The sequence below is a fragment of the Atta cephalotes genome, assembly GCF_000143395.1.
Source record: "Atta cephalotes unplaced genomic scaffold scaffold00020, whole genome shotgun sequence".
Lineage (NCBI taxonomy): Eukaryota > Metazoa > Arthropoda > Insecta > Hymenoptera > Formicidae > Atta > Atta cephalotes.
The window spans coordinates 543,785-559,702 of record NW_012130084.1 but is presented as its reverse complement, the minus strand read 5'-3'; the positions used below and the strand labels follow the sequence as shown (position 1 = coordinate 559,702).

Here is a 15,918-nt window from a genome sequence, read left to right as displayed (position 1 = left end):
TTAGTTTTGAAAAGTATACTATCACTGAGCTGAGAAGGTTATGATCGTTACGGTTGTTACAGCTTCTAAGCTGCTGGAAATCTTGTAGTTTCGTATTTATGTATTTCCGCACTTCGAAATTTTATCATAAGACTAAGAGACGAAAAGAAGGATATAAAAAAACTGAAATATTATATATTAACGAACAAATTTATAAAATGTCTTGTTGCGGTAAATTGTATCAATAAATCAGAAAAAGGTATTCGATTATTTAAATTTCTTGCGGATAATATTCGTCAATAACTTGCTGTATTGCTGTAAAACAAATACATGACTTGTGAATAAACATCACTTCTTCGTAGATGAGAAATTTCAATCTTTTTCTTCAAATTGACATATATATTTGGTATTTTATCTAGAAATAACCTGAACGCCAGACACTCTTCAGATTCTGTACTAATATTAAAATAGATATTCAACTAATTTTGAGAGCAAAAATGAAATAAAAGGAGCTACAAAATTCAAGCAGCAAATACAAATCATAATCTGTAATGATCATCCGTCATAGCTCAGTGATGGAATGGAGACAGAGCAAAGAGTGGGAAAAGGAATAAAAATGGTGGACGCGAAGTTTTACTTGTTTCTAGTGCTTTAAAAAGTATTTCTATAAAATTTCATTTTATTTAATGAAATAATTTTAATCAAATCTTATAGGAATTTTGTAAATCTTATAAAACCTGATAAAACACGAGAGAATTCATATTCGATATCAATCATGATGCTCACGTGGTTGACGATAGAAAATAACATAAACTTATAGAAAATTATACAAATTGATAGAAATCTTATTATCGTTTTCAATTGTTTTCTATCAACTTTTTTTATCAGAGTTCTGTCCTGTGTTCAGATGAAAAAATGAACAAGAGAATAAAATGATTAGGAATACCTTCGATTTGCAAAATCAAATGGAAACAAAAGATTATGTTTTATATTTATATTAATTACTATTAAGAATTAAATGAAATATATGGTTATTTTATCGCATACCGTATACGTTACATCTAATTGTACTTTAATTTCTCTATAATATACTTACCAGATCGTAATCGACGAAGCCAACGACACGTGCAAGACTTTTGAAGACAGTGCAAGAAATGCTAGAACCTTTGCCCTTTTATGCCCTATTGTACAACTTAGTCACAGGTCTAGTTTCCACCGAAGGTTTAAACTGGAACAGAATGTAAGAACTTACCAATTACAGTTGAGCATTCCCCTCTTGTTCGACTATAACAGGGGAATACTCGACTTTAGTTGATAGGTTCTTACATTCTAATCCGATTTAAATCCTCGGTGAAAATTAGGCCACAGAAAGGTAATTAATTAATAGCACTAATGTAGCACTTACACGCAACTGGTGTAGTGCGAGGTTACATTGTATCTGAAAAGAAAATGTTATTAGTTTAGCGGCGGAGTGGGGAGAGAGAGAGAGAGAGAGAGAGAGAGAGAGAGAGAGAGAGAAGAGTAGCAAAGGATTGAGGAAAGAAGCAAGAAAGTGAGAAAAAGACTAAAAATGGCGAATATCTATATTATATTAGGTGTAGTAAAAGAAATCCATTATTTTTCCATTCAATTTCATGCAAAAATAATGGATTTTTTTTTACTACACCTAATAGTAGTTTTAGCTGTCCTCTTTCAGGTTTCTCTTAGAGCCATTCCATACAAACTTGCATAGCCGCATAAACGTGTGCATAAAGAAAATCATCCAATCATATTTTATATTTGTCTTTATGATAGAAATTGGATAATTTTTTGTATGCATATAGTTATGTGGCTATGCAAGTTTGTGTGGAATGGTCCTTATGGCACATTCGGTACATATGCATTGACACGGTTTTAGTGGTATTTATTCACGATGTCCACATAATTTTGTTTTAACTTTTGGTCTTTCTTCTTTTATTACACATCTTCTATTTCATTGTTACTACTTGTTTCAAATAATTTATTTATAAATAATTTTAATCTTCCTTTATCATTTTGTAATATTTTGCTACCTAACTAATATTGTTTGTTCGAACACTACACTGACAAAAATGTCAGTGTGACATTTTTTGAACTCGTCCGTTCATTCAATTCGAATACAAATTCAGCACCACACTGGATCAGTTTTCATTTGCCGAATATGACTTGAATGCACTGATGTACGCATAACAATGTGTAGCACCGAAAAGTTCGCGCTCAGTGCGCACTAGTGCAGTCTATCGAATGCGTCATTTCTTTTTCAGTTTTATATTTTATGTTTAAACTCCTTTGTAGGTTATGTATCGAAAGTTTATTTTATAGGTTATATTATTTAAAATATTATCTAAACAAATTGTAAAAAAAACGATATAGTATGTATAATAAATATTTGTTTTCAGGTTTTTTTGGGTTATTAAATTATTTTGCATATGAATGCAAAACTCATGAATAGAAAAATTAATTAATAAGAAGTGTCAAGAGACAGTAGTCGATAATTTATTTATAATTTTTATTTATAAATAGAATAATCGACTTTTTCAGTAAAGCTAATAAAACGGAACGATTGTGATGAAGCCATTTTCTCCTTAATGCATTTAAACGTCAAAAATTATGTCTCTAAGTGACAAGACAAATGTTACGACTACAGAGAGGGACGACAGAAAGAGCATACGAAAGCAGAAACGTGCTCATCACAGATTGCTCCGAGATATGAACATTAAATGTACCGAGCAGCCTACGCAGGTAAATGTGTGCTTATTCTAGACTAGAATGTGGAATTTGTTTTAACTTTTTTTTTAAGCTTGATATTTTTTACAGCACTTGATGATATGCAATGGTGGTCTAGTTACTGGCATCAAAAGAGAGACATTGCAATGTGTATTAGATCCTCTGATCTCTAAGTATACTTTGATAATGCCAACAAGCAAGTCATATTGCTTTGTAACGTGCAGCTCAAAGGAGGATGCAACATGTGTATACAACTATATTCATGGACGCATTAAGCTTCCGGGTCAGAATGGTCCATTATATGTATGCTACACTGAAACAGGTATACTGTTATAATAAAACTATATAATTCCAATTTTAATTTAGAATTCTTTCTTATGTAACAATGTAATGTTCTATTTTTAGTTTCTATCATAGATTATGTTGTGCCCGATCCTGCATTCCCCTCTGGTCTTACTTTAATGGAGAATTTCATAACAGAAGAACAAGAGAAAATTTTGTTAGAAACGCTCAATTGGGACAAATGTAAGAATGTGATAGATTTGCAGTCAATTAATTGGGATGAACATGGTAAAATAGATTTGCAATATATAATTCAATAATGTAATTAAGAAGATAGTTTAAAGAAGAGTTTTTCTCGTTTTAGCTAGTACTTTAGCAACTGTCTGGTCGCAACTGAAATACAGAGATGTAAAACATTTTGGGTATGAGTTCGAATATGACACAAACCTAGTAAATCCTGACAAACCTATCGAGCCAATTCCTCAGGAATACAAATTTTTGCAAACTTTATTTGATAAGCATGGTCATAAGTATGCTTATGATCAGTTGACTATCAACAGATATCTACCTGGACAAGGTCTTGATATTCATACAATTTCATAAAATTGTGTTTCTTTTAAAAAAATTGTTTAACAAAGTAAAGATTTTTCAATTAAACATTTCAGTTTCTTATTATATTAATTACATTATAATATTGACATTATATGATTTATAAATTTGTAAATTGTATAAATTTAATATATTTTAATCGTAAAATTAAATACAATTGAATTAATAATTTGGATCGTTAAATTCAAATCATATATTATATTGTAATATAAACTAAGATCATATATTGTAATATATGATCTTATTCAGGTATACCACCGCACATTGACACACATAGCGTCTTCGAAGACACTATATTATCTCTATCATTGGGATCCACATGGGTCATGAACTTCAAGAAAGAAGATAAAAAAATCGATGTTCTTCTGCCAGCCAGATCTTTATTGATTATGACAGGAGAAGCGAGATATGCATGGACACATGGCATCTGTCCACGTTACAGTGATGTTATCAAGACAGAAAATGGCCCTACATCGCAGGAACGTGGTATCAGAGTATCTTTCACTTTCAGAAAAGTACGACATGGTGAATGTTACTGTGACTTCAAAAACTACTGTGATACTGCGAAACGTGAAACTTTCATTGACGACAAGACGGCATCGGGATTGGAAAGTTCATATGTACATAAGGTGTGTAGACTCGAACGATGTGAGAATGTTTTGTTTCGATTACTGAAATTGTGCTCTTACAGGTTTATGAGGAAATATGTAATCACTTTAGCGAGACGCGACATAAACAATGGCCCAATGTAACAAAATTCCTTGAAAGTTTAGAAGAAGGCACATTGCTTTTGGATGTGGGTTGCGGGAATGGCAAATATCTTCGTGGAAATCAGAATGTATATAAGGTACTTTCTTATTATTTCATTAATAGTAGCTTTTTTTAATTAATAGGAATTAATTAAAATTCAAAGTATCAATAATAAGAAAGTCGTTAAGAATTGGCGTGATAAATGGCATGATAAACGGAGTGTAGTTACATTTATACAATTATTTTAATTAAATTACAATTGTGTTTACAAACCGTAATATGTTTCGACTCTAATTCGATTCATTCTCAGTAATATTATAATTAATATACAAATTAACGATAGTTTCACAACTTGATAAAAAAATGCAAATGTTTAGATGTTTAATGAAGTTGAGTGTCACTTTTTTTACCATAGCTGAATACAAACTTTTTTTTATTAAGACACGGAACTATCATTAATTTTGTATATTAATCGTTGATATCGATGAGGATGGCTCGAATTGGAATCGAAACAGTTTGTCGATCGTAGTCTGATTATGATATATATTAAAACAATTATATAAATGTGATTGCGCTCTGTTTACTACGCCGACTCCTAACTCTTTTTATTGAGGTTTGTTAAGACAGAAATTTTTTGTTACATTATTACTTTAATTTTATTGTTGATACTTAATTAATAGGACTATATAATTAGGTATAAAAAAAGTTGAATACGCTGACATTTAGTTTGTTTACATTATACCCTTTCAAGCAGAGGCGTTACTAATCTCGAGAATTATCTTAGATGGGATGTGATCATAGCTCTGGATTGATGGGTATATGTCGCAAACGAAGCTTCGAGGTTCTTCAGTGTAATTGTCTATATTTACCGTACAAAAATGATTCCGTGGATGCTATAATCAGTATTGCAGTTATTCATCATTTATCCACTGAGGAACGAAGACTACGAGCTATCTCCGAGATAGTTCGAGTGCTGAGACCAAAAGGAAGATGTTTGATTTATGTGTGGGCAATGGAGCAATGCAGAAATTCCCAGGATTCGCTCTATTTAAAGTCTGGCAAAAAAAGCAAGGAATCTGAGAAAATCAATCAGAGCAAAATCAATCATGAGAGAATTTCCGAGTGTAATTTAACGTTACCGATTCACGAAAATAGGATGGTCTTTCCTCAGAGCGACATGCTAGTTCCTTGGACCAAGAGGAGCGGTGAACATTTTCTGAGATATTATCATGTATTTCGCGATGGCGAGCTCGCGAGATTGTGCACAAAAATATCATTGGCCTCGATTAAGGAGGTGTATTATGATCAAGGTAATTGGTGTGTGATTTTGGAGAAATGTACAAAGATTATAGAATAAAAATTAGATTGAGATAATTAATCCTCCAAAATTATATATTTTTAAATCTAATCGCTATCTATTAAATCCACTAAGTCTATTTCTTTTCTTTCTGAAGATGGTGATTTGACGAGAATTTCATCGTCTGAATCAGAATTAAATGTACTGACTTCTTCTTTCTTAATTGAATTCTGCAAGAACATTAAAAAATTATTGCAATTAATTATCAATTTGAAAACAAATTGAAAAAATTATTATAATATTATAATAAATATGTTCTTTCTCTGTACTTACGTCGGGAATGGATATTAATTCAGCAGATCCTTCTTCATATTTTATAATACGACTCTTTTCTTCATTTTCCACTTCCATGAAATCTATAAAATTGTATATATACATATATAATTATATTTCGTATATTAAATAAAATAAAATAAATTTTTAATTATTAATTTTAATTCAATGTAATGAAAGCTAATTCTAATTCTAATTAAATATGATTATAAAAAATTAAAATTTATTAAAATTTACTTCAATTTATAATAAAATTAATCTGATTTAAATAAATTTAATCTTAACACACATGCATGTATAAAAAATAAATTGGATGAAATATATACCTTCGATTATAACTGTTGCGTCCCATTTACGTAATTTAATGCTAATGTGATCGCCAATCGTTGTCGTTAATTTATTCACTTGTATGCTTTCTTTAAATCTAGATATGTTACTGTCATCTTTTTTATATCTATAATAAAATATCTATTTAATAGTTTTAATTTTCTTCTATATTATAAAATAATCAGAGAATTTCTTCTCTAATTAATATTTCAAATTAAATTGTACGTGAATAAAAAAGTTAATGTCTGTCATTTAGATTATTTATTATATTTTATATTCGTAAAAATTATTTTAAAATTAAATTAATATACAATATAAATAAGCTATTACTTTCAGAACAATGTAAAATCATACCTTGACTGCACATCCTTGATTACTGCCTCCTTGATCTGCTGCACCAATTTTGTTGCATAATTAGCTGCATCATTAGAAACAGCGGATATGACATCTTTGACAATCATAGTTTTTGTTAAATAATCGAAATGCAAGCTACAAAGTTCTCTATAAGAGTTCACGCCAAGAGTAAGTTCTGCGACACCAACTTTTTCTTCTATGTAAGTGGGATCCATTATAGTGTTGCCACTGTGCAATTCATAGATTTTATTATTTGCGTGTATAGTTCAGAAATTGTTAAATTTTATTGGTAGATTTTTTAAGTAGGAAGGAATTTTTTATCTTATATAAAATTCAACAAATAATTTCTGTTCCATCAACCAACCTCTTAAAAGTTATAAAAGATATGCAGATCGGATAGTGGAACAATGTCAATGGTAGAAAATCTTTCTCGGAAGCCGAATGTACGATAATTTCCTCACCGGTAGATGTGACGTCTGGCCTATGAAAATGCATAAGAGCAGCGAGTGTCGCTATTGAAGCACAATCCACAAGATTCCCATCATGATTTATGATATTAATGTCAATTCTCAAATTCCATACCTGAATAAAAACCATGTAAGTCATAACATAACAAATGTTACACAATATTTAATAGGTGCTTTCCAAAAGAATACACAAATGACACAATATAACATTTCATTTCTGTTTAACATTGACAAACAACAAATATATAATAATTATTCACTATTACATTATAGTTATATTGTGTTATCTGTATTTTTTGTTGATTAGTACCTAATATCAAACATTCTAGTAACCTTCTTATCTGCTACTATACAAAGAGATTCTAAATCCACACATTTTGAATCTTTAAAACATTTCTCCAGCTGCCTATTGATCAGTATAGCTGCTTCAGACTGTCTACCTCCTTCAAAATGTTGTGCTGCTAAAGGAGCAAGCTCAACATTTATGCGTATCATGCCTTCATTAGGACGAGATGTTTTTGGCTGTTGTATATCACATGATACTTGTGCTATGGCTCTGCAAAAGCATTTTTTTTCAATACTTTATATATTCATTAAAAATAATCCGTACATATTATTAAGTAAAATTTACTTTGTGTGTCCAAGAGACACCATACAACATCCCCAATTAGAGCTAAAATAGATTTTTACTGAACGTGGTTCTAATAATTTTCGACCATCTAATCTCTGAAATATGATAGATTTATTATAAAATTTTATTATTGCATATGCATGACACAAAATGTTTGTTTCAAAATTTATATCCATAATTATAAAATAATAAATAATATATTTTTTAAATATATTTATTATTTAATTATGGATAAATGATACATTAATTTGATGATTGATTAATGATACTTTAAATGATACATTAATTATAAATTATAACAATATGCATACACTATAATTTTTAAAAATTATGAGAATTATTGTCTAATAAATTTACAGAAAAAGTACTTACCGTTTCCTCTTCTATACATTTGTTTATAAAATTTCGTTCACAGTTTGAGACAGGAATTTCCTTCATCTTTTAAAAATTATCAAGGAAAAATTAAAACTATATTACTTTTATGCGTGACAAATAATTTGCACCTTGAAATTTGTTTATGATCCATAAATAAATTATAACCTATAAACAATCCGTACACGTCGTTGGAATAAAATATATATGGAGTAAAATACTTCGATTACAAAGTTACTAGATTGACGACCAATCATAATGATTGATGTTTGGAATTTTTCTAGAAACTCTAGATACTTCCATGTGACTGTTTGACTTCCGATTTTATTTCCATCGAGTTCCGGAAGTGTTCCGGTGGATGTCGCGGAACTTTGTGGAACGCAATCTTATCCTTAGTATTGCATTCTTGTCTGATAACGTGGATTGTTTTTACGTCTGAAAATAAACATGATTGCGTTCTCGTTGGCTCTTCCACGCTTGCTTGTGTTTGAGAGACGAGATTATCACATGATTGAATGCGTACAAGGAGATGAAGTGAATGATCAACAGTAACTTTGAAGTTCGAGGAAAAGCTTCCACGGAGAGGAGAGCATTTTGAAATCGCTTGAAGTCAACTGTTAAAGCTTCTTGCGCTCTAAGAAAGCACGTTCTACTTAGACTTTATAAAAAAATTGTGATCCTGAATATTAGATCGGAAGTCCATCTGGGGGGGGAGGAGGGGCAATAAAGAAGACGCGCGCTTACGCGGAAGATGTCGATCGTCTTGAGGATTGTAAGAAAGTGAGCGACTCGATCAACACATCATCAAGTTTATTGTATTGTATAGGTACTGTGACCTTCGGGTCAAATAATCATTGGGCACAAAAGTAGAAGAGGAAAGTAACAACTTCAATACTCGAAGACCTCATATAATTAGAAAAGAAGAGGAAGATCGACGTGAGGAAAAGACTTTATTCCTTTGATGCTCTGCACGAAATCTATTTCCAGCTAGTATATACGACATTGTGGAAAGAGAAAAACTTGTCGCGAATCTTCCTCGCGCGAGATGACCGGCAATTCTTTTCCGAGAAAGTCACCAGGGTGATCCAGTCGCTAATATTGTATCACAAACACGAGAATTCTTGAAAGAACGAATTGGAATCTTGTTTAGGATAGATAAATAGACAGGTAGGTGAGTGGTTGCGATCTCGCATGGAGATTAGGTGGGTGCTCTTGAGGTTAGGAATGACCGCAGCGCGTGGCGAAGCTTCATCGAAGAGGAACGCCTCGTAGTTTGCCAAGTCTCTGATTGCTTTCGTAATTGCTTTTCGCACCGCAATGTCTAGGTACACAACACTGAGAATGATGGACGCAGGAATGTACACGTTCAAACCGTTTGTATTTACCAAGCCCGAAGTGAAGGGGATAGAGCAGCCGAAGGCCCGAAGTGGCCACCGGATTGCTTGTGATCATCGGAATCTGTACTCATACGGCGGCTTCAATCCATGTGTATCTGATACTGACCCTGATATGCGTGATGATCAGATGTGGAGTGCTAGCAAACCATTGTTTAAGGAACTATGGCGTTTCAACTTTGTTAGCAAGCGGTGGTCCCGACTACCTGGCCAGGAAAATATGCCGAATGAGTTGGCATCGAATGCAGTGATACTGTGTGGCAATACGCTGATGGTATATGGTGGCACCGGTGTACCATTCGGCGAGAGCTGCAGCAATCAGCTATACGTCTGCAATGTGGATGACGGCGCTATCAATGCCGTGCCAGCCATAGGCGAGTTACCTGAACCTCAGTATGGGCAGGTATAATCATTTTTGTCCTTATCATTTGAATTTCTATCTTCTGAGGGACACGGTATCAAGATTGTTTATCTAGTCGTGTACTCTGTGATTTGTAATTTTTGTTTCATATTGGAATAATATTGTTTCTATTAAAAATTGTCATGCATAAATAGGAAAACTTGAGAACAGAGCTTAAATTGTTTGTTTAATGGTTTAACTATTGATTGGCAAACCATTAATTTTGTTCAATAAGAGATAACTACCATGGAACTAGTCAATATCCTAACAAGAAATTGATTAAAGTAATAAAAATGAAAAAAAAAGATTTATCAAAAACTAAATATGAATCTCGGATTTTATGATAAAAATCTCAAGACTCTCTGATCTATACTGTTTTGTATATTATTATTTTTTTTATTACTTATATATGTAATAAACTTTTACTTATATAATAACTTGTATAATAGTAAGATTATTTATTTTTTATTTATTTTTCTGGATAGGCACTAGTATGCCATGGTTCCTATCTCTATACAGTCGGTGGCACTACTGGTTATGAATATACTTGCGACATTCATCGCTTCGATCTGAGAAGAGGCGTCTGGGAGGTAGTATATATTTGCTCAGGCAAGGATGAGTCAGAACCGCATGGCAGATATAGACATGAGCTTGCTTTTGATGGCAAGATGATCTATGTTTTGGGTGGTGGTACTTCGACAGAATCATATGGTTTCTTGGTGAGTGAATAAACGTGTAAAGCTTCTCTTAAAAAATATAAAGTAATATTGCCTTTATATATATATGTTATGATAAAAATATAAAATTTAGTAACTGTATGAACTAATTAATGTATGCATTTATGTAAGAAATTTTAGCAAAAGTATTAATTAAGTATAAAAATATCTATTATTTTTCTATATTTATAATAAATGTATTGATTTATTAGATAAGCATTTCCTACAACAAATTAATAAAAGCATAATATTGTGAGTCTGTAAAAGTATACATTTTAATATATGTATTTAATAAGTGTATATGCAATTCTAAATTTTATGCTTTTATTGTGACATATATATTAATGTAATATATGTTGAGATGCATATATATTAAATACATATATAATTATTAATAAATTTTTTTAATTATTAATAAATTAATTTTTTGTAAAAGTATTAAAAAATATGCAATAATTTTAATTTTCTCGTATAATGTTTTGAATAAATTTTTTCAGGAAATACCGGCATTTGATTTGAAGACTAATAGTTGGAAGATTTTGAACACACATGGCGAAACTGAAGAGACTATGGTACCGGCACCACGACGTTGTCACGGTTCTGTGCAATATATAGACGAGAAGAATGGTGTTACTTCGGTTGTCATATCGGGCGGTTACAATGGCGACCGAGTGTTTAATGATGTTTGGCGACTTAATCTTAGCACACTGCGATGGACACGCTTGCGAGAATGCATCTTACCATGTCCAGTGTACTTTCATTCGGCCGCGCTGACTCCGGAAGGTCGCATGTACATATTCGGTGGTATAGTCAAAATGAACAACAAGGTTATTATCGTATTCTAAATAGTGTGATGTTCTACAAATGTTTTTTATTCAATGCACTTTCTTTTACTTGTAATCACGATTTGAATATTTTCATCATTACAGGTGAAAAGAACAAACGCGGTTTACTCTGCTTGGCTAACAATTCCCAAATTGTCCGAAATCTGCTGGGAAGCATTGAATTATTATTGGGAGGATTTGAAAGACGCTTCACCGGACGAGTTGCTTAGCATGGGAATACCATTAAAATTCGTACAAAGACTTGAATTCTGCGACTGGTGAACGATTAGTTTCCTCGATATCTTCAAATTCTCAAATCAGATGTTTTTTACGCTATACGCACTTTAAAATGTTTGGCCATTCGCTTCGATCAGTCGATATTTAGATTTATATAGAGGTGGTTCAACTTCTGAAATTTTTGATTTTTCGAGAAATGATGAAGTGCTGAATTCTTGTATCTCTTGTAACAATAGAGAAGTTCCTCCTGTTATAGAACGATTCGAGACGCACTGTGGTTATAAAATAATGGGATGTTTTCCAACAACGTACATAGGTAATGCAGTGTAACACTGCCTTACACAGTGTTCCAACTATAACACAGTGTTACACTGCTCGACAGTAAAAAGCTAAATACGAATTTGTAAAATATGTCAATGTTACTACCATGTTGTGTACTTATTTTGCAATAAAACTTTCAAAAATCACCAATTCTGAAAAAATTATAACTTAAGTTTAAATAAAAATCATAAATTTATTATTGATACGCTAAATATAATTATAAGAATAGAATAGAAGACTGCATTCGAACAAGTACTTTTACACAGTGGAAACGTCTCTGTGTCCTAGTTGGAAAATGGCCATGGAGAGTTGGATGTGCATGCTCGAAGCTGTATTTTTTACTAAAAAGGGATTAAGTTTTTAAAAATTTTAAAGCAGAGCTGCGTTTACAAATTGATGATAACATGCTTTTCAAATCTTAAATATATAAATTGTGTGCAGAAGTCAGAAATGGCTAAGAAAAGGTAGGTGATCTTCACGAGCAGTGACTGCAACATTAGTCCAAAGATTTTTTCTTAACTGACCAATGATTTCTGATTTCTAAATTAGGATCGAAAATTAGTATCATAGTTTTATCGAATCACTGGAGTATCAAAGACTTCTATTCTACAAACATAATATTGTCACCAAAATGACAAAAGTGTCAGCATGTAAAAGAAAAATATTTGAAAAGAATGATCTAAATTAGGACTAAGTAATACATATAATTTTATCGCTATTACTAAAATTCCTGACGGAAGTTGAACCATCCTTATAACTTTTGATGCAACTTTTTTTATTATTTTAGTAATGTAAATGGTAAAGTAATTTCATATTATACATTACTATTTATTATATTTGTGACAGCTGTAACTTAATAGCGCAAATTATTGCCAAAATACCAGATCTTTCTTACATTTGCGATTCTGTCAATCTGACAATTAACTTTAAATTACTAAATATGTATGGTATTTTCCTAATATTAACTGCAATTGACACATCTCTGTCTAAAACAAATTGTACAAATATAATAAGAATAGTTTAAAAGAATAATATATAAAAAGTTAAATAAATTTAAGGATATGATTCATCATTTACATATTTAATGTTATGTACAGTATATTCATTCTGCCTTTATTCTAATAATATGTAGTATTATATATATTTTATCTGTTTTTTTAAGGATGTTAGAATTAGAGATCATCGACGATTCACTGCGCGGCGATGAGATTTTTCTGAATATTTAAATATGTCAAATGCAAATAATATCGAAGAATGCATGGGTCTGTTCTTTTTAGTTTGAACTTCTTGCATTTCCTCTTTTTTTCTAATGAGATGATTTCTTGGAAAAAAAAAAGAAATAGTGCAACAAGTTTCAGTTAAAAAAAATAGACCTATATAGTATTATTAATTGTGTGTTTTGTCTCAAAAAGGTTGTTAAATATATTTGTCCGCAGTGCCTATTAATTACAGCGATGCTCGTTAAACTGCTCGTTTGATAAATAAAAAATTTTAAGGATGCCCCTTGATTGTAATATTAATAATTTTCATTATTCTTTTCCTTCGTGCGTATATTTTAAATTAAAAAGAAACATATTTTGAGTATAAAATTCCATAAATATTTTATACTTCATGTCATATGTATTTATAATGATTTAACCTTATTCGTCTTATTTTTTTCTATGAATATCCGAGATATCAGTTTCATATTTTTAACTCTTTTTTTTAAATAGGTGTTTATGCATTTTTTTAATCACTTTTCTTTTTAAGTCTTTTAAGTCTTTTTGAATACATCTGATTGAATATATGTGTTATCTATTAATGCCCCTAATGTAACTTCAGATTGCTCGAATATAGGATTAAATTTCATGATTCTCTAATCATTCTAAGCAGTGTATCATGCATCGTAATTATGCAATAGATCCGATCCTCAGCGCTATTTACTTAAGGTATTAGCTGTACATTAACTAATATCTGTTAAAAGAAAAAAAAGATTGTAAATACAAAAATGGAAAAGAGAGGAAAAATCGATTCTACTGATTTAAACAATTTTGTTTCACAAATCCATTATATTATAATGAAAATTGTAAAAAAAGTATCGAGATTTGAAGAAATCGCATAAGTGACAACGATCAAATTAAAAATGAAAAAAGATATTCGAGACTCTCCAATGTCTGTATCTTCTTTAAATTTCCAAATTATTGGTATTTGATCAGAATAAAAATCTTTTTTTTAAAACAAAATCGATGTAACTTTATTTTCGTTGATTGTATTCTATTATTATCCCGTTATTTAAGAATAAAATAAAAAATATATTTATAAAGTATGTACTAAAAATATTTAAAAAAAATATATATATATAAGAATTACAATTAGTTCAAACATATTTTTAGCAAATCGAAGGTTGAAAAAATATGTAAAGAGATTTTACATGGCTCTACTTCGTCCTCTCGCTCGGAAGGAGGATAAAATAAGGAAAACTTAGCAGAGCATACCAAGGACACTATTTTTATTATGGTTATGCTAACAAGAGCGATAAAGAGGTGTTCGGTTTTTTCCTCCATCGAGATATTTTCCAAAGTAATTTAAACAGTCGCGATGTAGGGATGTGATAAAATATATATAAAGGCCACATCCATCACGGATAAATCTTCTTCGATACAATTTCGCGAGAGAAAATTGTTATGCAAAGAAGTGTTTCTGTTCTCTAGACGCGGAATCAAAAACAATTTCGGTGAGTATAATTAATTATATTACGAAAAAGTGCAATAACCGATGCCAAACCGAGCAGCATTTAAATTTAATTTGTCAATTTTTGACAATCAGAATATATTCCAATATATTTATAATATAGATATAAATTTCGAATAAATATTGTCAATTTGAAACATTAAATAATGCGTCATTTGCCATTTGTGGTTGTATTACAAAAAAATTTTATGGAAAAAATTCTTATATATTTCAATGTTAATTATTATTGAATTCAATTCACGGCTTGTTTAGTATTTATATTTATACATATCGCGTGAATTCCGTTATATTTAGTATCTTCAAGAATTATCTTTAAAAAATACTATTTTTAAAAATATTCGAAGTCGAACGTATGTATGTCTAAGAGAACAGAAAGACATTCGCATATATTTATGACTATTAAGAGAAACTTTTTTAAATTTTAACAATTTTTATTAATCCAATTATCCAATATTTTTGTTATTAATTTTTCAACTATTTCAATCTATTCCAATTTTTCAACGCGATTTTTGTTACGTTTATTGAACACTTGTTTTATAATCTACGTTCAATGTTTGGTAACGTATTTAATAAAAGAATTCATTTTGCAAGAATAAAAATATAAGTTAATATTTCTTGTTAAAGTAAGAAAAGATTCTTTTTATTAAATATTTAACTTCATAAATATAGCATATAAATATAGTAGCAAATAAGGAGCCAAATATTAAATGCGAAAATTCATCGATGGTTGTGTTTCAAAATTTACTGCCGGTACTAAAAATCTATAGTTTACGTTACATGCACTGTAGATTTTGAGTACTGACAATAAATTTTGAAGCATAGCCAACGCGAACGAAGCAACGAGCGCGGAAAGCGTAGAAGGACACGCTTGAATTTGGCGCGGAAGTCCATCATTGTTTCCGCTTCCGTGGTGGTGCTCATCGGCGCCTTCCGGCTCCGGTGGAACGCGCGTGACTTCGCGCGATTCGCAACCAAAGTAACCGGAGTGACCAGCTGCGCAACTCACTTCAGATGCCTCCAAGCTGTGGTACGGGACGGATGTGCGTGCGTTTGTTGCGCCGAGTTGTGGTCGCGCGAGACTCGCGGTATCGTGTTTTTTCCTCTCTTCCTTCTACGTGAAAAGGGTCAGATAGCTACAGTGAGAGAAGGT

At 31.1% G+C, this 15,918-nt stretch overlaps 3 protein-coding genes across 3 annotated transcripts; 2 read left to right on the top strand and 1 right to left on the bottom strand.

The window, feature by feature from the left end:
* The first annotated feature begins 2,607 nt into the window (after positions 1 to 2,607).
* Positions 2,608 to 5,722, top strand: LOC105619235 (alkylated DNA repair protein alkB homolog 8). Its single transcript, XM_012200758.1, has 7 exons — positions 2,608 to 2,739; positions 2,815 to 3,046; positions 3,130 to 3,271; positions 3,375 to 3,583; positions 3,865 to 4,244; positions 4,307 to 4,462; positions 5,150 to 5,722. The coding sequence occupies exons 1-7, from the start codon at positions 2,608 to 2,610 to the stop codon at positions 5,720 to 5,722; spliced, it is 1,824 nt and encodes a 607-aa protein (XP_012056148.1).
* Positions 5,723 to 5,769: 47 nt separating this feature from the next.
* LOC105619234 (exosome complex component RRP45) lies at positions 5,770 to 8,212 on the bottom strand. Its single transcript, XM_012200757.1, has 8 exons — positions 8,147 to 8,212; positions 7,775 to 7,869; positions 7,477 to 7,699; positions 7,041 to 7,258; positions 6,677 to 6,904; positions 6,322 to 6,449; positions 5,996 to 6,078; positions 5,770 to 5,892 (listed from the first exon to the last, which is right to left on the bottom strand). The coding sequence occupies exons 1-8, from the start codon at positions 8,210 to 8,212 to the stop codon at positions 5,770 to 5,772; spliced, it is 1,164 nt and encodes a 387-aa protein (XP_012056147.1).
* A 1,290-nt stretch (positions 8,213 to 9,502) lies between these two features.
* LOC105619233 (kelch domain-containing protein 10 homolog) lies at positions 9,503 to 11,762 on the top strand. Its single transcript, XM_012200756.1, has 4 exons — positions 9,503 to 9,943; positions 10,426 to 10,659; positions 11,154 to 11,483; positions 11,586 to 11,762. The coding sequence occupies exons 1-4, from the start codon at positions 9,503 to 9,505 to the stop codon at positions 11,760 to 11,762; spliced, it is 1,182 nt and encodes a 393-aa protein (XP_012056146.1).
* Positions 11,763 to 15,918: the final 4,156 nt, after the last annotated feature.

Coding starts and splice junctions, on each gene's coding strand:
- LOC105619235 (XM_012200758.1), top strand. CDS start 2,608: ATGTCTCTAAGTGACAAGACAAATGTTACGACTACAGAGAGGGACGAC. Junction 2,740..2,814: donor GTACCGAGCAGCCTACGCAG/GTAAATGTGTGC, acceptor TATTTTTTACAG/CACTTGATGATATGCAATGG. Junction 3,272..3,374: donor AAGAATGTGATAGATTTGCA/GTCAATTAATTG, acceptor CGTTTTAGCTAG/TACTTTAGCAACTGTCTGGT.
- LOC105619234 (XM_012200757.1), bottom strand. CDS start 8,212: ATGAAGGAAATTCCTGTCTCAAACTGTGAACGAAATTTTATAAACAAA. Junction 7,700..7,774: donor GTGTCTCTTGGACACACAAA/GTAAATTTTACT, acceptor ATGCTTTTGCAG/AGCCATAGCACAAGTATCAT. Junction 6,905..7,040: donor TCTTTTATAACTTTTAAGAG/GTTGGTTGATGG, acceptor TGAATTGCACAG/TGGCAACACTATAATGGATC.
- LOC105619233 (XM_012200756.1), top strand. CDS start 9,503: ATGTACACGTTCAAACCGTTTGTATTTACCAAGCCCGAAGTGAAGGGG. Junction 9,944..10,425: donor CTGAACCTCAGTATGGGCAG/GTATAATCATTT, acceptor TTTTCTGGATAG/GCACTAGTATGCCATGGTTC. Junction 10,660..11,153: donor CAGAATCATATGGTTTCTTG/GTGAGTGAATAA, acceptor AAATTTTTTCAG/GAAATACCGGCATTTGATTT.